Raw genomic sequence first — 27,727 nt, forward strand, 5'->3', positions numbered from 1 at the left:
AAAACCACCAAAAGGTGGGATCTAACAGTTATTCTTAGTTCTTGAATAAATAGTTCCCACAGAAGGCCCACACATACAGGCATTTTGGAGACAATACAGAAGATTGTGAGTCCTGTGGAATAGTCTCCAAGTTATTAGAATCATCAAGCCTTGTGATTGTCTCAATGTCATGATAACATGACCATCTGCTTTATTACTGTATCCTAAAGACTAAATTCCTTAGGAACTTTCAGATATCTGTTATCATTTCCACTGAAAAAGTCATTATCAGTTTCTAAAGTTGAACCATTTGACAATGCCAAGGAATTTGGTGGCAAAATGTTCAGTCTTGTTCAGTCTTCAATATATGTGGAAATGATATCTAAAGAAGCAGGTGCCAGAACACATTTTCTTTTCTTTTCTTTTTTTTTTTTTTTTTTTTTTTCCTGAGGCTGGGGTTAAGTGACTTGCCCAGGGTCACACAGCTAGGAAGTGTTAAGTGTCTGAGACCAAATTTGAACTCCGGTCCTCTTGAATTCAGGGCTGGTGCTCTATCCACTGCGCCACCTAGCTGCCCCCATACTGATTTTTTAGGCTGTGATGATGGCTGTGAGATCCAGGCTGGAATCTGGAATAGTGATCTTGGAGCCATTTTTCCCCAGACTTATTCTGGACTATCTCCTTCAAGGTTTTGAAGAGACTGGGTTGGTTTGACTAGTCTGGCACATGCTGCCTCAGAATGTCTTGTTCTTTCAGCTAGGCTGGCTTGCCTGCTTTAGAAGGGTATTATAGTTGTAATCAATTTTTGTTGGTAGCTAGAGTCACAATCCCTTGAAACATTCTATAGCTGTTGTGAGTTAAATTTCTTTTTCTATCTCTTTCTGCTGGATCTTGTTAGTAATATTCAGAAGAGATGATGATTTTTGTGGAGTTTTTTATAACCTATTATCTCACTAAAGCAATTTCAATTAATTATAGTTCCATCTTTAGGATTTTCTAACTAAACCATCATAACATTTTCAAATAACTTTCTTTTCTCATTGCACGTTTATTCTCTTAGTTCTTGATACAGTGTCTTCCTTGTCTGACCAAGCTCTAAGTCCTTCTGCATCTACTTCAGCCCCATTTTTGGCCATTAAAACAAATTGTTCTCATCTGTCCATTCTGCAAAGAGAAGTCTTCAGGCTTAGGGTAGACATCCCCCTAACCTACTAAAGGTTGCCTGTCCAATGGTTACCCTCAAGCTGGGTACACTTTCTTGGAGCCATAAATGAGAGTTGGGTGACAGGGGAACACCAAAGCTGGATGAACAGAGGTGCTACACCAGAGATGCTAGTCCTAATACCTCATTCACACCAGTTTGAAGTATATGGTTCTTTTCAACAATAATAATCTCTGTGTAAATCTCTGCTATTCCATGTAATAGGAATGTTATCTTTGGCAGGTTACTACCTCTTTGAACCTCAATTTTCTCATCTAAAAAGTATGGGAGTTCAAAGACATCATAAAGAAAGGAAAGGGACCCACATGTGCAAAAATGTTTGTGGCAATCCTTTTTGTAGTGGCAAGAAACTGGAAACTGAGTGGATGCCCAACATTTATAGAATGGTTGGGTAAATTATGGTATATGAATGTTTGGAATATTATTCCTCTATAAGAAATGATCGGCAGAATTATAACAGAGAGGCCAGGAATAAACTGATGCTAAGTAAAATGAGCAGAACCAGAAGATCAATTATACACGGTAACAGCAAGATCATACACTGATCAATTCTGATGAATCTTCAACAATGAGATGATTCAGGACAGTTCCAATCTTATGATGAAGAGAGCCATCTACAACCAGAGAGAGAACTGTGGGAACTGAGTATATTCACTCTTTTTGTTGTTGCTTGTTTGCATTTTGTTTTCTTTCTCTCTTTTTTTTCCTTTTTGATCTGATTTTTCTAGTGCAGGCATGATATTTGTGGAAATATGTGTAGAAGAATTGCACATGTTTAACATACATTGGATTATTTATTATCTAGGGGAGGGGTGGGGGAAGGGAGGGAAAAAATTTGGAACACAAGGTTTTGCGAGGATGAATGTTGAAAATTATCCATGCATGTGTTTTTTCAAATAGTATTTTATTTTTCCTAATACATGCAAAGATAATTTTCAACATTCACCTTTGCAAAACCTTGTGTTTCCAAAATTTTCTCCTTTCCCTCCATCCCTCTTCCCCAAGACAGCAAGCAATCTGATATAGGGTAAACATACATGCAATATGTTTTGAAAACAAAAAAAACTTTAATCAAAAAAATATGGGAATTGTACTACTAATGGTCCCCAAAGCAAAGTCCCTTCTAGGTTTAATATCGAGTAGTCTGTATTTTTCTCTTTTTGACCAGTCCGGAATCAGAGTATCTTCCTCTAGGGGGTGCTATAGGATCTTCCTCGAATGCCTCCCCAACAACACAGAAGTGGCTTGATTAAATAAGACTTCAGCAGTACAGTCCTAAAGAACTCTCACCACCGCAACCCCACTGGTGGGGATTCACCATATTAACCGCAGCGTCACACACGCACTCCGACCCAGAGACACAAGTGCGCGCGCGTACACACTCCCCGCCCCCCGCCAACGAGCAGAACTGACTGAAGGCCTGCACTCAGCTAACCGTGGCGCCAGACTCTCAGGCTCAGCCGATGCATACTTTCTCACCCACCGGGTTTGCGCCTACCCTGACCTGCCTCTCTTTCATCCTGAAAAGGGTCTCTAGTGCCGCCGCATCCTCTGCGTCTGGGGCCGGACTGGGGGCTAAGGCCGCCTCTAGCAAGTGCGTCTATGGAAACCCCGCGATTGCCCTAGGACTTAGAGAGGCGCCTGGACCTGGAGAGCTGCGGGGCTAGCAGAGCTGCAGTAGCAATCTCTGGGGGCCACTATGAGCGGGACCACTGCGGCCCCCGGCTCGGGCTCCGGCCCGGCCTCAGCCCCCAGCCGCTTCGCCCATTACTTCGTGCTGTGTGGGATTGACGCGGATAGCGGGCTAGAGCCCGATGAGCTAGCGGGTGAGTGAGAGGATTTCGGGCCAGGGAAAGAGGGAGGCGGGGAAGGCCCGGGTGTGGGCAGGCACTAAGGGACGCTGGGGAATCACTTCTGCCCAGGTGGATCACCGCCTCTCCGGCGAGTCGGAGCAGGAACGCCCGCTGCCTTGGCTCCTGTTAAGATGACGTTGTTATTTCTACTACTTAAAGGGCTAGCTGCGCAGCCTTCCTACCCGCCTAGGGCCTGACTGCTTTAGCAGCTCCCGGACTGTTAATAAAGAGGGAAAGGAGGGCGGTGGAAAAACAGATGCTGGGGATCATCACACGCCTTTGGGTTGGCTTCCGCAGGGCACCTTGCATAGCCTGCCTGGTTTCCACAGGCCTTTGCGGCGGCTTGTTGTAGATAAGAATGAAATAACGACTCCTGGGAGCTCCTTAACTCGGCAGCTTTGCTTTAATTGTTTCCTGGCCGTCCCATTTTACTCTCAGCCCCCACCCGCCACCGAGATTGGCACCTCCTCATTCTTCCCCTTCGAAGTTAGTCTCCTTGAATGTAGGGCAGCGTGCAGGGCACAGAAAAGATGTCCCCTTGGCAGTCGGGAAAGATGACATCTTGGCTGTTTACTTGTGGCCTGCTTGCTCTTGCTTTTTCTTCCTTGGAGGTGACTGAAATGTCCAAGGGGATTGATTAAATGACAAAGGGATGTGCGGCTCTGTTAAAGCTGGAATGTTCTGGGGGATTTTGTGTATTTTGTGATGACGAAAGAATGAACTTTCGGAATTTTGTGGATTTGGCAAAGATTTGGGGTCAGAAAGCTACGAAAGCAACCTTTGGACCCTGTATACCGATATCATGTGATATTCGATCTCGGTTACATTTCTTGAACCCTATGCTAATTAAGTAGTTGAATATATCCTTCTGAGAAGTGCTCTCTTGTTCATTTTGTGGTGCAGTGCTGGACTGAGCAGGCCGCCCAATGCTGGGGGATGGAGAACTGTACACATGAGTTGGTAGGGATGGGAGGTTGGCAAAGTGGAGAAGAGGGTGAAGTCTATTCTTAGAAATAGAAGAGATTCTAATTAAAATTAAGGTAACAAATTCTTTCAGCCTTCTCCCTACCCCCCCACCCACATGAAGCAAGTATGGCAAGTGTCATTTGCCCCTTGAACTTTATTTGTGTATCTATTAAACACTATTAGGTCATAACTTTCTAGATTAGCTTCCAGAAAGAAGTACCTTTGGACATAATAGCCCAGGGTTAAATAGGCGTCCAGTTTACAAAGCACTTTCTCCCAGCTTGAACTTGGTAACACGTGATTTGTTTTTTCTTTTAGAGGGAACTTTGGAACAGTTTTAGAAATTTTGAACACAAAAATTTACATTTACATTTTATTCGGAATACATTTTCAAGTAAAACATTTTTAAGAAAAAATGCACTGTGCCCAAGCACTCTGCTAAACTCTAGGAATCTGAAGACAAAGGACGGACAGTTCCTGTTCTCAAGGAGTTCACATTTAATGAAGTGGATAATATACAAACAACTATGTGAAAACAAGATTTATACAAGTGAAGTTGGAGATAAAACACCGAGGAGAGGTGTTAGCATTAAGGAGGATTGGGAAAGCCTTCTTGTAGAGTGAAGAATTTTGGCTAGTCTTAAAAGGAAAGCAGAAGGTAGTGATGAGGAAGAAGAGAATTCTATTAGAGGTCAACCACTTGACTTATTGATTTAGGTGGAGTGTTTTGTGTAAGGAATACCAAGAAGGCCAAGTGTCACTTTCAGAGAATATGGGAAGACAAAGGTAATAAAACAGCCTGGAAAGGTAAGAAGAGACTGGGTTATGAAGGACTTTAATATCCAAACAGTAATTTATATCAGATCCTGGGGATAACAGAGAGCCATTGGCGTTCATTGTATAGGATGTTAACATGATCAAATCAGTGTTTCAGGAAGATCAATTTGACATGGGTATGAAGGATGGATTGGAATGAAGAGAGCTTTAAGGCAGAAAGACCAACTAAGATTATTGAAACAATTCAGGTGTAAAGTGAAGGCAGTGTCAGAGGGACGTAGAGGAAAGATATCAAAAAGTTGGAATTGGCAGCATAAAACTTGGCAAAAGATTGGATTTGGGAGATTAAAGACAGTAAAGAAAGATAATACCTAGGTTAGGGTTCTTCATGACTGGGATAGTGGTACTCTTGATAGTAGTAAGAAAATTTAGATAAGGAAGGTTTCGAGGCCAATTGATAATGAATTCAGTTTTGGCCATGTTGAATTAAATATCTGAAAGCCAGATCCATTAGGCAGTTGGAGATGTTGAGACTGGATGGAAGGAAAGAAGTTAGGGCTGATCATTGAATTCATTAATTGATATCATCATAAAAAAGACCCAAGAAGCAAATGTACTGGAGGTTGATAGATATTAGTTAATAAATTAGTTAATAAAATTAGTTAATAAATATGACTTTGCCTTTCTGAAAATGATCAGGTTTTTACTATAATGTTCCTTATCAAATTGTCTTCTTGCCTGCAGAAAAACTTAGTTGGCCATGTAAAGCATAAAATCATTTGCCTCATTTTATTTATAATATATGCATGTTCATGAAGTTATACTCTTTAGTTTTGAAACATAAATATGTTAAACATACAAGATCAAATTAACTAAGATCTATTTCCTGTCTTCAAACCTCTAGATTTTATTCCTTTTTTAAAATGTAAAATGTTTGTATTTTATTGATATTTTGTTTTCATATTGCAAACATTTGTAAATTACTTCATGAGATGTCTTTTGTATTAAAAATAAAATTTAAGTATAATTAATAACCATAAGCTCATCTAAAAGTGCATGCAACATTTCATTGTGGTAGCACCCATCTTTTTAATTAAAATGTATTCTTTTCCTCCTAATCTTACTTTGTTGAAAACAAAAAAAAAAAAGAAAAAAAGGAAAGAAAGCAATAAATTTGCAGTCAAGCAAAACAGATTACCTCAGTGGTTGTGTACAGGTCTTTATATCTATAAATAGATATAAATGCATATTAATTTATAGAGAAGTGATTGAACTAGGTTGAGACATGAAACAATGAAGCATGTATGTGTATTTATCTATATCTATGTCTATATGTAGATGAGTCTCACTTTGTTACTCATCATAGTATGAATCATTAATCTTCTGGTACATTGTATTGATCATAGTTCTTATAGCTTTAAACATTTGATTTTTGCAATGTTGTGTTTGTATTAATTGTTCTTGACTGATCATTTCATTCTTCATCAGTTTCTAAAAGTCCTTTAGATAATTCATTTTAATAATATGCATGCTAGTCTAAATTATTCTTTTTAATATATATTATACACATAATTATACTTCACTTTTTATCAGTTCATGTAAATTTCCATGTTTTTTGAAATTATCTATTTCCTTATTTGGTACTTAATATTCCATTACTAAAATTCTATTACCACTCCTAATTTCCAGTTTTGCCACCACAAAAAAGAACTGTTATGAAAATTTTTATACATAAAGGGGTAAATTGATTTCTTTTGGGGTAAGAATAACAATAACTGCACTGAAGTTACTATTTAGTTACTGTATGTATAATTTCAAATTGCTTTCCAGAATAGTTGTATCTCTTTATAGGTTCATCAATGTTGTGTGATTGTACCCCTTTTCACACAATAAATAAAAAATTTATTATTTTCTACTTTTGATATTTTTGTCATTTTGGACAGGAATGAGATGGAATCTCAGAATTGATTTAATTTGCATTTCTCTAATTAGTACTGATTTGGAGCATTTAAAAAATAAATGACTATGAATTAACCTGGATTTCTTCCTTGGAAAACTGACTTCCACATCTTTAGACCGTTCATTCTTTGAAGAAATACTTTTTCTTCTTCTTTTCAATTTGAATCACATATAGATTATTGAAAATTATATCTTTAACTTTTTATTCATAGAAACTAAAGATTTTTTTTCTCTCAGTTGTTTCCTTTTTAATCTTTGCTTCATTGGGTTTGTGCAAATACTTTCAAATTAATCTATTTTATCTTCTGTGACTTTTCCCCTATTCACAAATCTGATAGTATTTTTTCATGTTTCTTTGTGCTTTTCAAGCTTCCTTATGCTTCACCTCCTAGACCTGTGAGATTAAGATTGATCATTTTCTTATTGATCCTGTTGCAAGTCATTGATTTTGCCTGTAATTGCTTTTGTCCTATAATTGCTTGTCTCTGAATTTCGTTCAGAGTTCAGGGACCTGACAGGTTAAGTTAAAAAAATATAGCTCTCCTGTTTCAAAGAATTTAATTGAACTTGGCAAATGTGTAATTATGCAAGGGAGTTTAGACTTGATATTTTTATTCCACCAAATTATCCTTATAGAATGTTTGGTTTGTTATGCAAATCTGGATGACTATCTTCCACCTGCACTCAAAGAGCACTTAGTCTCTTGAGAGAAGTGGTGTTTTTGCTAGGTTTCCTTACCAAACTTTCAACTAATCATGTTGTTCCCTACACTTCAGCTATGTAGCCAGTCAGGTTATCCTTAATTGCATTATGTCATCTATCCTGTTCTGTTCTTTGTATACTTCTCAAAATATTTATAAGGGGAACTGTCCTTTGCTTTGAGGTCTTTGGTTTGGATAGATGGCAAGCCATAGAAATATTTATTGACAAGTAACATGATCCTGCCAATAAATGTTATCTTATATGAAGATCTATCTCAATTTACCCCTTTATTAAAATTCAACTGAATTTTAGATAGTGCTGCAGGTAAATGAGATCAGAAAATTTATAGAACTAGACTTTTTTTTCACCAGGATGCTAAGACTATTACTTTCTCAATTGTCCTTAGGGCAGTTAGATGACTTAATAGATACAGCACTGGGCTTGGAGTCAGGAAGACTCATCTTTATGAGCTCAAATTTGGCCTCAGCTATTAGCCATGTAACCCTGGACAAATAATTTAATGTCTCTTTGCTTCAATTTCCTTTACGGTAAAGTGAGACTCATAATAACATCTACTACACAGAGTTGTTGTAGAAATAAAAGGAGAAAATGTCTGTAAATTCTTTAGCACAAATCTCTATCTGTATATGTAATATTAATTTATGAAGAAGTGGTTGATCTAGGATGAGACATGAGACAGTAAAGCATATATGTATATTTATATTTATGTATATAGATAGTACAGTAGTAGGCACTTAAATGTTTATCCCCCTTTACTGTTCCCATTGGATGATCCTCTTACTACTTTTGAGTCTTGTATATTTTGTTGTGGAAATATATTTGCATCTAAATTTATATATATATATATAATTTGTGGTATAATAAAGGCACCTTGACATAGCATACAATAGAGAAAATTAGGTTTCAAATCCTCTCTCACAGAATACTTGGAAATTATATGTTCTGGGGCTAATAATTTAACTAGACTGTTTCAAGGACTTGTTTAGCAAAACTGCTAAATCATAAAATAGTAAACTTTTAACTCAGCTACTGATGGAGGAAGTTTTCATACCAGAAGTTCCCTGTGATAATGAAATCACAAGTCCTATATGTATTCCTGTAAACATATACATGTATGTGTATGTTTATATGCATGTGTTTATATATATGAGTGTATATATATTATATATGTACACACATTATATTTACCTACACACATTCTATAAACCTGCACACACACACATATATATACATACACATATATCTCCTTATAGGTGTGGAAGAGAACAACTTGGGTAAATAAATATCTAATGAATATCTATAAATATATTTAATTGGGTTCTTCTCTGAAGATTCTAGTGTCAATATTTGGAGATTTGAAGTGACTTAAAGAGCATCTGTTAGGTTTATCATGGCTAAGTGACTTTCCTGTGCTTATAATGGAAATAAGTTAGAATTAGGATTGAGAGTTGTTCTGGATCTTCAAATCTCGCATTATTTTTGCTATAACACTATTGTAGTTAACACTATATGTAGTTCACTATATACAGCTAAGCAGCCAAGTAGTTCAGTGAATGGAGTGCTGGGTCTGAAGTTAGGAAGATCTAAGTTCAAATCCTGTCTCAGATACTTATTCTATGACCCTGGGCAAATTCATTAATTCAATTTGCTTTAGTTTCCTCATCTGTAAATCACCCAGTATTTTTGCCAAGAATCATGAAGAATCAGACAAGCCTGAAAACAACACAACTGCCCCTCAGTTTCTTCATCTTTGAATTTGGGTAATTGATCTAGACTTTTAAGGTCCTTATTAGATTGGGAGACATAGGTTCAAGTGATTCCTTTGATATCTTTATTGTGTGACTGGGCAAATCAGTTAACCCTTGAAAAATCTAGGCAGTTCTCTGAGACTGTAAGTTATAGATGACTAGCCAGAATTGCCACATAGGTATCAATGAAATCACAGATTTAAATGGAGGGAGGAAATGCCAAATGGACTTCATTTGCTCTAAAGGTGGTTCATTTATCAAATTATGATCTTAAACTCCTTGATCCAAAGGAGGCCTGAGAGTGTAGAGTCACTCCCACAAATTATGCTCTGAGCTCCTTTGAGGTTCATATAGGTTTTTTTAAAATTAAAACTTTTTACTTATACAAAGATTTTTTATTAAAACTTTTTCTTCCTGCATAGGTAATTTTTCAACATTGACTCTTACAAAACTTTCTGTTCCAAAGGATATGAACAATTTTCAGATGAAGAAATGTAGAGGGCTGAAACTCAAAAGGTGTACTTGGATCTAGGTCAGGATCCTAGCACCTAATTAATGTGAGATAATGGTTCTCTATGGGGAATTAATGGTTATGCATGCTCAGTGTGCTGTAGTGATGTGATATAATGTAATCTTATTGAGATACTTAAGGGAGTCTCAAACTCTCTCAGAGAGGCTTTTTTAGTCACAGCTCTCAGCCAGACACAAGAGAAGACACCAGATTCCAGATTCCATACTCTGGATTCCATTTTTGACCAGCCACATGGTAGCTTTCTTGCCTCCTTCACTTTTCCACCTAAAGACCAAGGCTGATCCCGAGGTCCTCTAGAGAACTAGCACGGACATTACAAAGAAATTGAAACTATTTCTAGTCATATGAGAAGATGCTCTAAATCATTATTGATCACAGAAATATAAATTAAGACAACTCTGAGATACCATTATACACCTGTTAGATTGGCTAAGATGACAGGAAAAGATAATGATGAATATTGTAGGGGATGTGGGAAAACTGGGACATTGATACATTGTTGGTGGTACTGTGAACAGATCTAACCATTCTGGAGAACAATTTGGAACTATGCTCAAAAAGCTATCAAACTGCATACTCTTTGATCCAGCAGTATTTCTACTGGCCTTATATCTTAGGAAGTTGATTAATAGCTTGTTCTATTTATTTTTCTAAAATGGGACTGTTTAACCAATTTACTTCTTTCTCTGTTAATCTGGGCAACCTATATCTTTTCATATTTCATTTTTCATATTCATTTTCATATTTCATATTCATTTAAAAAATTGGTTTTAATTTCTTCATCAGAAATTTGCCTGTTCATATCCTTTGACTATTTATCAATTGGAGAATGGCTTGAATTCTTATAAATTTGAGTTAATTCTCTATGTATTTTAGAAGTGAGGCCTTTATCAGAACCTTTGAATGTAAAAATGTTTTCCCAGTTTATTGCTTCCCTTCTAATCTTGTCTGCATTAGTTTTGTTTGTATAAAAACTATTTAACTTAATATAGTCAAAATTATCTATTTTTTGGTCAACAGTGATTTCTAGTTCTTCTTTGGTCACAAATTCCTTCCTCCTCCATAGATCTGAGAGGTAAACTATCTTATGTTCTTTTAATTTGTTTATATTATCATTCTTTATGTCTGGATCATAAACTTATTTTACCTTATCTTGGTTTATGGTGTTAGGTGTGGGTCAATGCCTAGTTTCTGCCATACTAGTTTCCAGTTTTCCCAGCAGTTTTTGTCAAATAGTGAATTCTTATCCCAAAAGCTGAGGTCATTGGAGTTATCAAACTTTAGATCAGACTAGACTAAGATTAGATTAGATTATAGTCATTGACTATTTTGTCCTGTGAACCTAACCTATTCCACTGATTGATTATATTTCTTAGCCATTAACAATTGGTTTTGATGATCAATGCCTTATAATACAGTTTTAGATCTGGTACAGCTAGGTCACCTTCATTAGCTTTTTTTTTTCCCTTGAAATCCTTGACCTTTTGTTCTTCCAGATGAATTTGGTTGTTATTTTTTCTAAGACAGTAAAATCGTTTCTTGGGAGTTTGGTTGGTATAACACTAAATAAATAGATTAGTTTAGGTAGTATTGTCATCTTTATTATATTCCCTCGACCTATCCAAGAGCACTTTTTTTCCAATTGTTTAGATCTGACTTTATTTGTGTGGAAAGTGTTTTGTAGTTTTGTTCATACAGTTTCTTACTTTCCCTTGGCAGATAGATTCCCAAATATTTTATACTATTGACAATTATTTTAAATGGAATTTCTTTTTGTATCTCTTGCTTTTGGATTTCGTTAGTGATGTATAAAAATGCTGATGATTGATGTGGATTTATTTTGTATCTTGCAACTTTGTTGTGGATTATTTCTAATAGTTGATTAGCTGATTCTCTAGAATTCTCTAAGTATACCATCATATCATCTGCAAAGAGTGATAATTTAGTTTCCTCATTACCTATTCTAATTCCTTTAATCTCTATTTCTTCTCTTATTGCCAAAGCTAGCATTTCTAATACAATATTGAATAGTAATGGTAATAGTGGGCAACCTTGTTTCACTCCGATCTTATTGGAAATGATTTCAATTTATCACCATTACATATGATACTTGCTGATGGTTTTAAATAGATGCTACTGACTATTTTAAGGAAAAGTCTATTTATTCTTATACTCTCTAATGTTTTTAATAGGAATGCATGTTGGATTCTATCAGATGCTTTTTCTGCATCTGTTGAGATAATCATATGGTTTTTGTTAATTTGGTTATTGATATAGTCAATTATGCTAATAGTTTTCCTAATATTGAACCAGCCCTGCATTCCTGGTATAAATCCTACTTAGTTATAATATATTATCCTGGGAATGATTTCTATAATCTCTTTACTAATATTTTATTTACTAATTTTATTTACTAATATTTTATCAATATTCATTAGGGAGATTGGTCTATAATTTTCTTTTTCCGTTTTTGTCCTACCTGGTTTAGGTATTAGTATCATGTCTGTGTCATAAAAGGAATTTAGTAGGAGTCCTTCATTCCCTATTTTTTCACATAGTTTATATAGAATTGGAGTTAATTTTTTCTTTACATGTTTGATAGAATTTATATAGGGAATTGATTAATAGCTTGTTCTATTTCATTTTCTAAAACAGGGCTATTTAAGTAATTCATTTCTTCTTCTGTTAATCTGGGCAATCTATATTTTTGTAGGTATTCCTCTATTTCACTTGTTATCAAATTTATTGTCATAAAGTTAGGCAAAATAATTCCTAATTATTGCTCTAATTTCTTTTTCATTGGTGGAAAGTTCTCCCTTTTCATTTTTGAGACTTAATTTGATTTTCCTCTTTCCTTTTTCTAATCAGATTAACTAAAGTTTTATCTTTTTTGTTGGTTTTTCATAAAACCAACTTTTAGTTTTATTAATTCAACCTTTTTTTTTACTTTTAGTTTTATTAATCTTCCTCCTTTTATTTTTAGAATTATTTTTAGAATTTCAAGTTTGAATCTGTTTATTTAGTGCCACACCAATCAGACTCCCAAGAAACTATTTTAATGACTTAGAAAAAATAACAACAAAATTCATATGGAAGAACAAAAGGTCGAGAATTTCAAGGGAATTAATGAAAATAAAAAATCAAATGAAGGTGACCTCACTGTACCTGATCTAAAACTATATTATAAATCAGCAGTCACCAAAACCATTTGGTATTGGCTAAGAAATAGATTAGTTGATCAATGGAATAGGTTAGGTTCACAAGACAAAATAGTCAATGACTATAGCAATCTAGTGTTTGACAAACCCATAGATCCTAACTTTTGGAGTAAGAATTCACTATTTGACAAAAACTGCTGGGAAAACTGGAAATTAGTATGGCAGAAATTAGGCATGGACCCACACTTAACACCATATACCAAGATAAGATCAAAATGGGTCCATGATTTAGGCATAAAGAATGAGATCATAAATAAATTAGAGGAACAGACTTGTGGAGGAGGAAGGAAATGTGACCAAAGAAGAACTAGAGATCATTACTGATCACAAAATAGAAAATTTTGATTATATCAAATTAAAAAGCCTTTGTACAAACAGAACTAATGCAAACAAAATTAGAAGGGAAGCAACAAACTGGGAAAACATTTTTACAGTTAAAGTTTCTGATAAAGGCCTCATTTCCAAAATATATAGAGAATTGACTCTTAATTTATAAGAAATCAAGCCATTCTCCAATTGATAAATGGTCAAAGGATATGAACAATTTTCAGATGATGAAATTAATTTATTTCCACTCATATGAAAGAGTGTTCCAAATCACTATTGATCAGAGAAATGCAAATTAAGACAACTCTGAGATACAACTACACACATGTCAGATTGGCTAAGATGACAGGAAAAAATAATGATGAATGTTGGAGGGGATGCGAGAAAACTGGGACATTGATGCATTGTTGATGGAGTTGTGAACGAATCCAACCATTCTGGAGAACAATCTGGAATTATGCCCAAAAAGTTATCAAACTGTGCATACCCTTTGATCCAGCAGTGCTACTACTGGGCTTATATCCCAAAGAAATACTAAAGAAGGGAAAGGGACCTGTATTGCCAAAATGTGGCAGCCCTTTTTGTGGTGGCCATTGGAAAATGAATGGATGCCCATCAATTGGAGAATGGTTGGGTAAGTTATGGTACATGAATGTTATGGAATATTATTGTTCTGTAAGAAATGACCAGCTGGATGAATACAGAGAGGTTTGGAGAGACTTACATGAACTGGTGCTAAGTGAAATGAGCAGAACCAGGAGATCATTATACACTTCAACAATGATACTGTATGAGGATATATTCTGATGAAAGTGGATATCTTTGACAAAGAGAAGATTTAATTCAGTTCCAATTGCTTAATGATGGACAGAATCAGCTACACCCAGAAAAGGAATGTTGGGAAATGAGTGTAAACTGTTTTCAATTTTGTTTTTCTTCCCAGGTTATTTTTACCTTCTGAATCCAATTCTTCCTGTGCAACAAGAGAACTGTTCAGTTTTACACACATATATTGTAGCTAGGATATACTATAACATATTTAAAATATATAAGACTGCTTGCCATCTAGGGGAGAGGTGGAGGGAGGGAAGAGCAAAGTCGGAACAGAAGTGAGTGCAAGCGATAATGTTGTAAAAAAATTACCCAAACATATGTTCTATCAATAAAAATAATAATAATAAAAAAAAGAATTTCAAGTTTGGTATTTGGGCTTTTAAAATTTTGTTCTTTTTCTAGCTTTTTTAGCCCAATTCAATGATTTTTCTCTTCCTCTATTTTATGCAAGTGAGCATCTAGAGATATAAAATTTCCCCTTATTACCATTTTAGCTGCATCCCACAAACTTTGTTATGTCGTCTCATTATTGTCATTCTCTTGAGTGAAATTATTAATTGTATCTTTGATTTGCAATTTCACTTATTCATTCTTTAGGATGAGATTATTTAGTTTCCAATTACTTTTTGGTCTGTTTTCTCCTGGTCTTATATTGCATGTGATTTTTATTGCATCATGATCTGAAAAAAATGCATTTACTATTCCTGCCTTTCTGCATTTTAATTTGAGGTTTTTATACCCTAACACATGGCCAATTTTTGTATAAGTTCCATGAACCGCTGAGAAAAAAATAAACTCCTTTCTGTCTTCATTCAATTTTCTCCAAAGATCTATTATACCTAACCTTTCTAATATTTTGTTTATCTCCTTAACTTCTTTCTTATTTAAATATTTTGTCATTCGATTTAGCTAGTTCTGAGAAAGCAAGGTTGAGATCCCTCACCAGTGTAGTTTTGCTATCTACTTCTTCTTGCATCTCTCTTAATTTCTTCTTTAGGAATTTCCATGCTCTATCACTTTTTGCATATATGTTTAGTATTGATATTGCTTCATTAGGATCTCAGATTAAGATTGCTACCTACCCCTGCTTTTTTTTCTTCACCTGAAGCATAATATATTCTGCTCCAACCCTTTACCTTCACTCTACATGTTTTACTATGCTTTAAATGTTTCTTGTAAACAACATATTGTAGGATTCTGGCTTTTAATCTAGTCTGCTATCCACTTCTTTTTTGGGGGAAAGTTCATCCCATTCACATTCACAGTTAAAATAACTAATTCTGTATTTCCTGCCATCATATTTATCTTAAGTTATGTTTTTCTCTTTCCTTTCCTCTTCTCTTCCCTCCTCCCTTTGCTTTTGACTACCACCCTCAAACAGTCCTCCCCTTTTTGAGCTCTTTTTACATCTTTACCCTAATTCTTGTTTTCCCTTCTATTAATGGTTTTCCTTTCTTTTCTCCCCTTCCCTACTACTTCCCTCTAAACTAGTTCTCTTTTGTTTTGAATCAGTTATTTTGACCAGTTGTAAAAACCCTTATTTATTACTACTTAAAATGCTTAAATTTAAATGAAAAAAAATTTCAACCATACATTACAGTCCATTATTGAATTCTACTTAAATGAAATTATTTCTAGCTTCATTGCATCTCTTTTGCAGAGAATTAAAAGAATGAGAAAATTTATGAGTCAGGTAAACTAACCGTTAGGATCTAGTGATGTTCAAGATGAGACAAGTTTCTCTGTGAAAACAAATATGTCTGATATTCTCAATTTAAGCCAAATCTGATGAGAGTAAGATTCACACAATGCTCATCCCCCCTTCTTTTTTTCAATTATAATAGGTTTTATTTGCCTCTTCATAAGATGTAATTTCCCTTATTTTACCTCCTTTTTCAACTTTTACAGTATGATCCCCTTTCCACCATTAGTTTCTTTTTCATATTCATTCTTTTTCATCATCATAAAATCAACTTATACCTGCATTCTCTAAGTATACCCATAACAGAAATATAGTTCTCTAGAGTTCTTTCCTTCTTATGCTCCTCTTGAGTCATGTAGTTATTTTTACTTTTGGTGTCTTGGTATAGTGAGTTCAGTAAAAATGTTTGAGGAAGTAAGAGGCAAAAAAAAAAAAAAAAAGTCCAAATTCAAACAAATAGATTGTAGCTTCCTGACAGAATTAAAGAATGTTAGGAATAGGAAGTGACTTCAGTGGAATAGATTTAAGTATATATTACATTATAACCAATTTACTATAATTTTTGATAAACCCAAAAACCCTAGTTTGGGGAATAAGAATTTCCTCTTAGACAAAAACTGCTGGGAAAACTGGAAAACAACATGGCAAAACTTAGATCTTGACCAACTTATATCATATACCAACATAAGATCAAAATGAGTACATTATTTAAGCATAAAGAGTGATATCATAAGCAAATAAGTTTATAAGAAGAGTAAGAATTAGTTTATCTATTTATGATTTATGGAGAAGAAAAGAATTTATGACCATTCAAGAGATAGACAACATTGAGATTTAAAATGGATAATTCTGATTATATTAGAATTATTATCTGATTATATTAAATTCAAAAGCATTTTCACAAACAAAACCAGTGCAGCCAAGATAAGGAAGAAAGCAGAAAGCTGGGAAATAATTTTCATAGCAAGTATCTTTAATAAAAGTCTTATTTTTCAAATATATAGAGAACTGAATCAAATTTATAAGAATACAGGTGATTCCCCAATCGATAAATGTTCAAAAGTTAGGAACAGGCAATTTTCAGAGGAAAAAAAATCAAAGTGCTCTTATAGTTATCTGAAAAACTACTCTAAATCATGTTTGATTAGAGAAATGCTAATTAAAACAAATCTGAGCCACCATCTCACACCTATCAGGTTGGCTAACATGACAGAAAGGGAAAATGATAAATCTTAGAATGGGAAAATTGGGATGTTGATGCATTGTTGGCAGAGTTATGAATGGGTCCAAGAGATCCATGGAGATCCATATGAACAGATACATAGAGAAGAATTTGGAATTATGCCCAAAGGACAAATAAAACTATATATACCCTCTGATCCAATGATACCACTACTAGGTGTATATACCAGAGGGATCATAAAAAAGGGAAAATAACCTACATATATAACAATATTTATAGCAACTCTTTTTGTGGTGGCAGAGAATTGGAAATTAAGGGGATAGTCACCGTTTTTTTTTTTTTTCTTTTTTCCTTTTAGTCTGTTTCTTTTATAACATGACTAATATAGAAATATGTTTTATATATATGTGTGTGTATCTATAACATATCAAATTAGTCACAATTTTAGGGAAATGGGAGGGAAGTGAGGAAGATGAAAAAAATTAGAACTCAATTTTTTAAAAAGAATGTTAGACATTGCTTTTACATTGTAATCAGAAAAAATAAATTTCTGAAATCTGCCTGTTCATCATTTCATATATCACAGTAATATTCCATTACAATAATATGCTACAACTTATTTAGTCATTTCCCAAATGATGGACATCCCCTTAACTTCCATTTTTTTTGCCATCATAAAAAGAGCCTCCATAAACGTATTTGTACAGGTTGGTTTTTTTCTCTTTTTTATGATCTCTATGGGATACAGATGGTAGTGGTGGGTCAATGAATAGGCATTGTTTGATTGCACACTCTGAGTATAATTTCAAATTGCTCTCCACAATGGTTAGTTCAGTTCATAGTTCCACCAATAATGCATTAATGTCCCATTTTTTCCCACTTCCTCTCCAACATTTATCATTTTCTTTTTCTGTCATATTAGTCAGTTTGATAGGTGTTCAGAGTTGTTCTAATTAGCATTTCTCTTATTAAACATCATTAGAACAGTTTTTCATATGACTATAGGGAGCTTTGATTTCTTTGAAGGAAAACTGCCTGTTCATATACTTTGCCATTTAGCAGTTGGAGAATATCTTGTATTTATATGTTTGGCTCAGTTTTCTACATATTTGAGGAATGTGACCTTTATTAAAAACACTGTGAAAATTATTTTCCAGTTTTCTGCTTTCCTCCTTATATTTTGGCTGCATTAGTTTTATTTATGCAACCCCTTTTAAATTTAATATAATCAAAATTTTCTGTTTCATATCTCATAATGTTCTCAATCTTGTTTGGTCAGAAATTCTTCTTTAGTATTTTATATTATCTACAGTTATTTTAAATGGGATTTTTCTTTCTGTTTCTTGCCTCCTGAGTTTTATTGGTAACATGATTTATTTCATATCGTGCAACATTACAAAAGTTATTAATTATTTAGTTTTTAGTTGATTCTTTAAGATTTTCTTAGTATCCTATCACATGCAAAAAGTGATAGTTTTGTTTTACCAGATGTTCTAATTCCTTTAATTTTTTTTTTCTTCTCTCATTGCTAATGCTAACATTTCTAGTATAATATTGAGTAATGATTATGGGCTTCTTTGCTTCAACTCTTATCTTATTGGAAAGACTTCTAGCTTATCCCTAAAATTTTTAATTGAAGTTTTTTTATTTTTCAAAACATGTGCAAAGATAATTTTTCAATATTGACCCCTGAAAAACCTTGTATTCCAATTTTTCCTTCCCATCTCCCTCACCCCTTCTTTCCCCTAGATGACAAGTAATCCAATATATGTTAAACATGATAAAAAATATGTTAAATCCAGAGTAGGCATACAAATTTATACAATTATCTTGCTGCACAAGAAAAATCAGATCAAAAAGAAAAAAAATGAGACAAAATTAAAATTCAAGCAACCCACAACAAGAAGAGTGAAAATACTATGTTATGATCCACCCTCAGTTCCCACAGTCTTCTCTCTGGGTATAGATGGCTCTTGTAATGTCCGGACTAGCTCTCTGGAGGACCTTGGGATCAGCAAAGTCCTTTGTCTTAGGGTGGAAAAGTGAAGGAGGCAGGAGAGCCGCCATGTGGCTGGTCAAAGATGGAGTCTGGAGCCTGAAGTCTTCCCCGGCTGAGAGCTGTGGGTGAGAGCACTGTGGCCAATAGAGCTCTGTGTCCCTCCCTCAGCTCATAAATCCTTCAGTTTGATTACCTCACTATATACCACATTAAGCATGCACAGCCATAAGCACCATGCTGTGATTCAAGTATACCTTTTCAGAGTTCCAGCCTGCTATAGCTCTCATCATCACAAAATCATTAGAACTGGTCTGAATCTATCTCATTGTTGAAAAGAGCCACGACCATTAGAATTGATCATTATATAACCTTGCTGTTGCCATGTACATCTCCTGGTTCTGCTCATTTTACTTAGCATCTCCAGGCCTCTTTGAAATCAACCTGATGATCATTTCTTATAGAACAATAATCCATAACATTTATATGCCATAACTTATTCAGCCATTCTTCAACTGATGGTCATCCACTCAGTTTCTAGTTTTTTGCCACTACAAAAAAGGCTGCCACAAACATTTTTGCACATGTGGGTCCCTTTCCCTCCTTTAAGATCTCTTTGGGATATAAACCCAGTAGAAACACTGTTGAGTCACAGTATGTACAGTTTGATAGCCCTTTGGGAATAGTTTTAAATTGCTCTCCAGAATGGTTGGATCTATTCACAGTTCCACCAACAGTGTCTTAGAGTTCCAGTTTTCCACATCCCCTCCAACATTTGTCATTAACTTTTCCTGTCATCTTAGCCAATCTGACAGGTGTGTAGTGGTACCTCAGAGTTGTCTTAATTTGCATTTGTCTGCTCAGTAGTGATTTAGAGCATCTTTTCATATGACTTTGACCATTCATATCCTTTGACCATTTATCAGTTAGAGAATGGCTTGAATTGTATAAATTTGAGTCAATTCTGTATATATTTTAAGATTGAGGCTTTTATCAGAACCCTTGAATGTAAGTATTTTCCCCAGTTTATTGCTTCCCTTTTAAGCTTGTCTACATTAGTTTTGTTTGTACACAAACTTTTAAATTTATTATCTATATAGTGTTCAATCATGAACATAGTGTGCTTTCTAGAGCCCCACATTAGTGTGCCAAAATGTACTGTCTGTCTGGCCTAGCTCTCTTGAGGATCTCAGGACCAAACTGAATCCTTGGTCTTATAGGAGGAGTGATGAGGCAAGAATCTAAATGGTTGGTCAAATATGGAGCCTCTTTATTTCAAGTTCTCTCAGCTTTAAATACCTTAGTACAATTACATCACCACAGCATATTGAGCATGTGCTAACTATAAGCACCATGCTATTATTATGTAAATGCCTCTTTACTGCAAGTATATCTGTTTCAAAAAGAAACTGGTTGTCATGCCACCCTGACTTCTTAGGAAGGCTGAGATGCCCCCAAGGGGAGATGAGAGATGAACCAGACATTGTCAGTAGGTTCCCTCTAGGCTGAAGGGTCTTATACCTCACCAACAGTTCTCCCACTGTCTGTAGCCCTCTACATCTCTTGCTTTCTTTTGTTTTAGTTGAAAAAGGTATATGTAAATTCATCAGCATGAGAAGTGTCATACAAACAAGTAGTAATATAACACACGCTAGTAGTAATGTAACAAACAATATGGATTAGCATGGGATTATAAAAGATTTCCATGAGTCCTAGAAAGAGGGTATGTAAATAATGATCACACATAACACTTACTTCAGTAGCCAAGAGATCGTTCAAAACCAATCTATTGTGTATCACTTCATGTGTCAGGGAATCCAGTGATTCTTGCAGGGTTTGATGTCCTGCATCAGTCTCATTAACAATTATTTTTCATGTTTGTGAGTCAATTGCTCAACATGTAGGGTTAACTGCCTTGCTCTTTCAGTGGCAGATGTAGTCAGAGGTGTAACTACCCGATATTTCTTGGGTCTTCTCATTCATTTTGAGGGTCTTTTCTTATTCTCTCTCTGATAGACAAGGAGGACAGGGCTCATTGGCACCCATCTATCTAATTCCTTCTCTATCTGTAGAGATACGAGCAAATCCTCTGCTCCAAGTGGTTAGTCTATCTTGTCCCTTTCATTCATCACTTTCAGGATCTCTTCACGTCACCTGGCAATTATCTAAAGAGCTGCTTGCACTGGACACTGCCTTTCTGCTGGAGCCAGTGCATATTCATCAAAAATAAAAAAAATTAATAGTATATAGAGTTAAGTTTAGAAGTTTTCTAGGGTTACCTGTAGCTCCCCCCTTTCTTTTGTTTTTGGAGGAGTATCTTGATATCTGTGTTTCTTCTCTCTACTATTGCCTGTCCTTGAGCATTAAAGGGTATGCTAGTGGTGTGTGAAAACTGATACTGTGCACAAAAGCATGCAAAATGTTTGGAAGTACATGCAGGTTCATTATCTGTTTTCATTGCTTGTGGCATGCCCATAATTGCAAAAGTCTGTATAAATAATTCAATGACCACTTGGGCTGTCTCTTTTGCTTCTGATATTGCAAAAGCAAATCCTGAAAAGGATCCACTATGGCATAGATCAACTTTTCTGTTCTTAAAGAAAGTTTTTGTACTGTGAGCACATTAAGGTATACTTCATATCCTAGCTATTGAAAAGGAGCATGTCTTTGAATTTTTTCTGGAGCTATGTGCAATTTGTAGTTCCTTAGTATTTCTATGGTCTTTTGTAAACATGCTTCTAACATTTGTTCCCCAGGTACACACCCCAAGATAACATCCATATAATGTAATAACATAATTTTTGGAAATGTATTTTACTGGAATCAGAGCAGCAGCCACATACATTTGACACATGGTAGGGTTATTTTTCATTCCCTGTGGCAAAACTGTCCATTCAAGTCTTTTATATGGCTTAGCTAAATTAATGCTAAGCATTGAAAAGGCAAATCTTTTCATATCCTCTTTATCCAGAGGGATAGCATAAAAACAATCCTTAATATCTATAACCCAAAAAGTCCATTCTCTAGGCAATTGAATAGGAGATGGAAACCCAAACTGAAGAGTTCCCATAGTTTCCATCTGTTTATTCACTTTTCTCAAATCAATCAACATCCTCCATTTTCCAGATTTCTTTTTTACAGCACATACAGGGGAATTCTAAGGACTTAGAGAAGGTTGTAAGTGTCCTTGGCCAAGTTGCTCCTGTTTCTAATAGGGTCTGAATTTTTTCACTGGTTAAGGGTCACTGTTCTATCCACACTGGTGTATTAGTTTTCAATTGAATGGGAACAAGTGACAGTGCTGGCAGGCCTTTGACAGCAGTCCTGCCTAAAAAGCCGAAGTACTCAATTATAATCCTAACTGTTGTAAGATGTCTCTTCCCCACAGATTGATGGGGATTTTTTTTTTTTTTTACTTCAAAAGGAGTAAAAACTCCTGTTTTGTCTTCAAATTTCCATCTCAAAAGGGTAGCACTAAGTTCCGCTACTATTGATCCTCCTATACCAGCCAATGACTGGGCCACTGGCACCTCTAATGACTGTATGATCTGCACAGTTGTCTACCAACCCTTCCAATGGTATGTCATTTACATAGATCTATTGAGATAATCATATGATTTTTGTTAGTTTGGTTATTGATATAGTCAAGTATGCTAGTAGTTTTCCTAATATTGAACCAGCCCTCTATTCCTGGTATAAATCTTACTTGATCATGATATATCCTGGGGATGACTTTCTCTAATCTCTTTGCTAAGATTTTATTTAAGATTATTAGCTTATCTCAATTATAGTTAATGCTTCATGATGGTTTTATTTAAGAGACTACATATCATTTTAAGGAAAATTCCAATTCATTCCTGTGTTCTTTAGTGTAGTGGGTTTTTTTTGTTTTGTTTTGTTTTTGGTTTTTTTTTTGAGGCAGTTAGGGTTAAGTGACTTGACCAAGGCCATAAAGCCATTAAGTATCTGAGTGTGGATTTGAACTTAGATCTTCCAGGACTAGTACTTTATTGACTGATGCCACCTAGTTGCTTCCTCTGGTGTTTTTTTTAATAAAGAATAGATGTTATATTTTGTCCAAAGCTAATTGTTATTTCTTTTGGTTTTGTTATTGATATGGTCAATATTAGTATAAATCTCACTTGATCCTGGTATATGATTCTGGTAATATATTGCTGTAACCTCCTTGCCTAGTGTTTTATTAAAGATATTTTAGATCCATGTTGTTCATTAGGGAATTTAGTCTATAGTTTCCTCTCTTCATTTTGGTTCTTCCTGATTTAGTATTAGCACTATGTTTGTACCATAAAAGAAATTTGGCAGGATTCCTTCATCTCTTTTTCTAAATAGTTTATGTGGTGTTGGAGCTAATTGTTCTTTAAATTTTAATTCACTTGTGAATCTGTTGGTCCTGGAGATTTTTCCTTAAGGAGTTAATTGATAACTTGTTCATTTTTATTTTTTTCTAAAATGGGATTATATAAATGTTCTTTTTCTTTTAATCTGGGCAATTTATATTTTTGTACATATTCTTCCATTTCCCTTAGATTATCAGATTTATTGGCATATAATTAAGCAAAATAGCTCCTGATTATCACTTCAATTTCTGATTTGTTGGTGGGCACACTTCACTCTTCATTTTTAATGCTGGTATTATGGTTATCTTTTTTTTTTTTTAAATCAAATTAACCAATCATTTATCTTTTATATTGAGTTTTTTCCATAAAGCCAAATCTTAGTTTTATTATTAGTTCAATAGTTTTATTTATTTTTATTACTATCTCCTTTGATTTTCAATTTATTATTTAATTGGAGATTTTAATTTTTTTTTTCTAACTTTTTTTACTGGCTCTCCTACTTCAGAGATTTGCTCTTTTTCTATTTTATTGATGTAGTCATTTACTGATATAAAATTCCCCTAAGTACTGCTTTGGATGCATCTCATAAATTTTGGTATATTGTTTCATTATTTCATTCTCTTTGATGAAAATATTGATTTGTGGTTTGAACCATTTGTTCTTTAGGATTAGATTATTTAATTTCCAATTAATTTTTGATCTGTCTTTCCATGGCCCTTTATTAAATATAATTTTTATTACATTATGATCTGAAAAGGTTGCATTTAATGTTGTTGCTTTTTTGTATTTGATGAGAGTTTTATGCCTTAATAAATGGTTAATTGTGTAGTTGCAATGTATCACTGAAAAAAAAAAAAGTATATTCTTTTCTATCCTATTCAGTTTCCTGCAGAGGTCAATTAAATCTAACTTTTCTAAAATTCTATTCCTCTCAACTTTTGTCTTGTTTATTTTCAAATTTATTTTGTTCTGAGAAGGGAGAGTTGAGGTCCTCCACTAATGTAATCCTCCACTATTACCTCCTGTAACTCATTTAATTTTTCCTTTAGAAATTTAACTTACACTTTTTTCTTTCCTGTTTACCTTTTTATGCTTCTCTTGAGTCTTCTGAAAATTTTTTGACTCTTTTGAAACTTTGAAAAACAAATGCCATTTGTACCCAGAGAAAGAATTAAGTAGACCAGATATAGATTGAAGCATAGTATTTTCACCTTTTTTTTTGTCTGTTTTTTCTTTCTTGTGGTCTTTTCTACTTTTGATCTGATTTTTCTCATACAATATGACAAATATGGGAAAATATTTAAAAGGATTATATGTCTAACCTTTATCAGATTTCTTGCTCACTCTTGGGGAAAAGAGGAGGGAAAGAGTGAGCTACAAAGTCTTCACAGTCTTCACACAAAATCTTATAAAAATGAATGTTGAAAATTATTTTTACATATATTTGCAAAAAATAATTTTGAGAAAAAAGTAAAAAAAAAAAAAGGAAATCAAATTTTCTGTTTAGTTCTGTTCTTTTCATCAGTAACATTTGAGAGTCCCTAATTTTAATTAATACCTACTCCCTCCCCCCAAAAAGATTATACTCAGTTTTCTTAAAGTAGTTGATTCTTCTGGAATATCGTATTCTAAGCCTGTTATTCTTTAATGTTAGAAGTACCTAAATCCTATGTAATCATGACTGTGATTTCTTGATATATTTTCTCCTTGATCTGAGAGTTTGGGAATTTATATTTAATATTCCTTAGAATTTTCATTTTGCGATATCTTTCAGAAGGTGATCTGTAGATTCTTTTAGTTACTATTTTACCTTCTGGTTCTATACTACCAAGCACTTTTTTTTGATAATTTCTTGAAAGATGCTCTCAAAGCTCTTTTTTTCCTTTTTTTCTTTTTTTTTTCCCGGATCATGACTTTCTGTTAGGCCAATATTTCTTAAATTATCTAGCCAGGATCTATTTTCCAGGTGAGTTGTTTTTCCAATGAAATATTTCACATTGTCTTCAATTTTTCATTCTTTTGATTTTTGATTTGTTTGTTTCTTGATATCTTATAAAGTCATAAGCTTCCATTTTTAATTTTTTTTTTATTCATTTTTCCAAATTATCCCCTCCCTCCCTCCACTCCCTCCCCCCGATGACAGGCAATCCCATACATTTTACATGTGTTACAGTATAACCTAGATACAATATATGTGTGTAAATACCATTTTCTTGTTGCACATTAATTATTAGATTCCGAAGGTATAAGTAACCTGGGTAGATAGACAGTAGTGCTAACAATTTACATTCACTTCCCAGTGTTCCTTCTCTGGGTGTAGTTATTTCTGTCCATCATTGATCAACTGGAAGTGAGTTGGATCTTCTCTATGTTGAAGATTTCCACTTCCATCAGAATACATCCTCATACAGTATTGTTGTTGAAGTGTATAGTGATCTTCTGGTTCTGCTCATTTCACTCAGCAACAGTTGATTTAAGTCTCTCCAAGCCTCTCTGTACTCCTCCTGCTGGTCATTTCTTACAGAGCAATAATATTCCATAGACCAGTTTTAATTTTTAAGGAATTTTTTTTTTTTTTTCAGTGAATTTTTCTACCTCTTTTTCCATTTGGCCAATTCTGGTTTTTAATGAGTTGTTTTCTTTTTCCAAGCTCTTTTTTTTTCATAATTCTCTTACATAAGTCTTATTTCTTTTCCTCACACATATGGATGATGATGTGCTGGCTGATGGAGGACCTGTGTTTTCTTGGTATTAATTGTTAGGCCGAAATTAACATAATAAAATCATAATAATGCCAGGACTCTGGCAAGTATCTTGCTAGCAATGACTGAGAGAGAGACCTCCTCCTGTGATTGTCACAGGACAATCTATTTCCTTTACCTTTATAAATATGGACAATGGAGGCATCCTTAAACTTCTGGGGCATAACTTTTTCTTTTCACAGAATCTGGAAGATTTCACTCAGCTTTTGTATGAACAGTGGACATCCCTCCACCCTTTCCCCTCTTTCTCCCTTTCCAGCCCTCCCTCCCACTTTGTAACTCTCAGCTGGAATGCTTTCTCACACAAAAGTAGCCTAATGGCATTCAAAACCTCTTCTTCAATTGGAACTTTAGCTAGGGAATGATTGATTTCAACTTGAGGTAAATGGTTAATAACTTCAGCATTGATTGATGATGATGATGAGATTGATACACATTAATTGCCAGCTTAGTGTTTGGGAAGTTCTGAAGGAAAGTGTGGGAGAGGAGAGGTATTAGACTGACTACCAAACTGAAGGACTACAGAGCTGTTGTGCTGACCTCATTGTTTTGTGACATTGAAATCAATATACCAGTGCCATGCCAAGAAACTGAATCACTTCCATTTGAACTGTCTTAGGAAGATTCTGAAGATTACCCTAGTAGGGTAAAATACTAGACACTGAGGTCCTTTCTTGAACTGAAATGCCAAACATTTCAACTCTACTGCAGAGAGCACAACTCCATTGGACTTGGTCACATTCAAATGCCAAACGTATGCTGCTAAAAAATTATTTTATGAAGAACTCATATAGGGTAAGCTATATGACAAGATGGTCAGAAAAAGCAATACAAGGACAGTCTCAAGTATCTCTTAAGAACTTGAGAATCGATGATGACATGGGTGACTCTGGTACAGGTGCTCTTATCAGAGAAGGTGCTGTGTTCTGTGAGCAGAGCAGAATTTAATTAGCCCAGAAGAAACATGAATTGAACAAAATTAGAGAAAATAGCCCTAATGTTCATAGTGATTATTTGTGTCCAACCTGTGGCAGAGCATTCCAAACTTGTATTGGTCTTAGATCACTGTATTGCTGAGAAAAGCTAAATCTGTCATAATTTATCATCACACAAACTTGCTATTGCTATGTACAGTGCTTTCCTAGTTCTATTCATTTCACTCAGTATCAGTTTATGTAAGTCTTTCCAGGCTTTTCTAAAATTAGTCTGTTCATTTCTTATAGAACAATAGCATTACATTACATTACATTACATTTACATATCACAACTTATTTAGCCATTCCCCAGTTGATGGGGAATTTTCCATTTTTTGCCACCACAGAGAGATGCTACAAACATTTTTGCACATGTGGATCTTTTTCCCAGCCTTTATGGGATTCAGACCCAATAGTGGCAGTGCTGGGTCAAAGGATATGCAGTTTTATGGCTCTTTGAGCATTAATTCCAAATTGCTCTCCAGAATGGTTGGATCATTTCACAACTCCATCAACAATGCATCAGTGTCCCAGTTTTACCACACCCCCTCCAATATTTATCATTGTCTTTTCCTGTCATCTTAGCCAATTTTATAAGTATGAGGTGGTACCTC

At 34.6% G+C, this 27,727-nt stretch overlaps 1 protein-coding gene across 1 annotated transcript in view; it reads left to right on the forward strand.

Moving 5' to 3' along the window:
- Positions 1-2,471: 2,471 nt before the first annotated feature.
- Positions 2,472-27,727, forward strand: part of DENND5B (DENN domain containing 5B) — a 242,205-nt gene continuing 216,949 nt past the window's right edge. The window contains 1 exon segment of the mRNA XM_074270625.1: positions 2,472-3,027. Coding sequence (XP_074126726.1) covers positions 2,901-3,027 — 127 coding nt within the window. The 5' untranslated portion in view covers positions 2,472-2,900.

The sequence above is a fragment of the Sminthopsis crassicaudata genome, chromosome 5 (assembly GCF_048593235.1).
Source record: "Sminthopsis crassicaudata isolate SCR6 chromosome 5, ASM4859323v1, whole genome shotgun sequence".
Taxonomy (NCBI): Eukaryota; Metazoa; Chordata; class Mammalia; order Dasyuromorphia; family Dasyuridae; genus Sminthopsis; species Sminthopsis crassicaudata.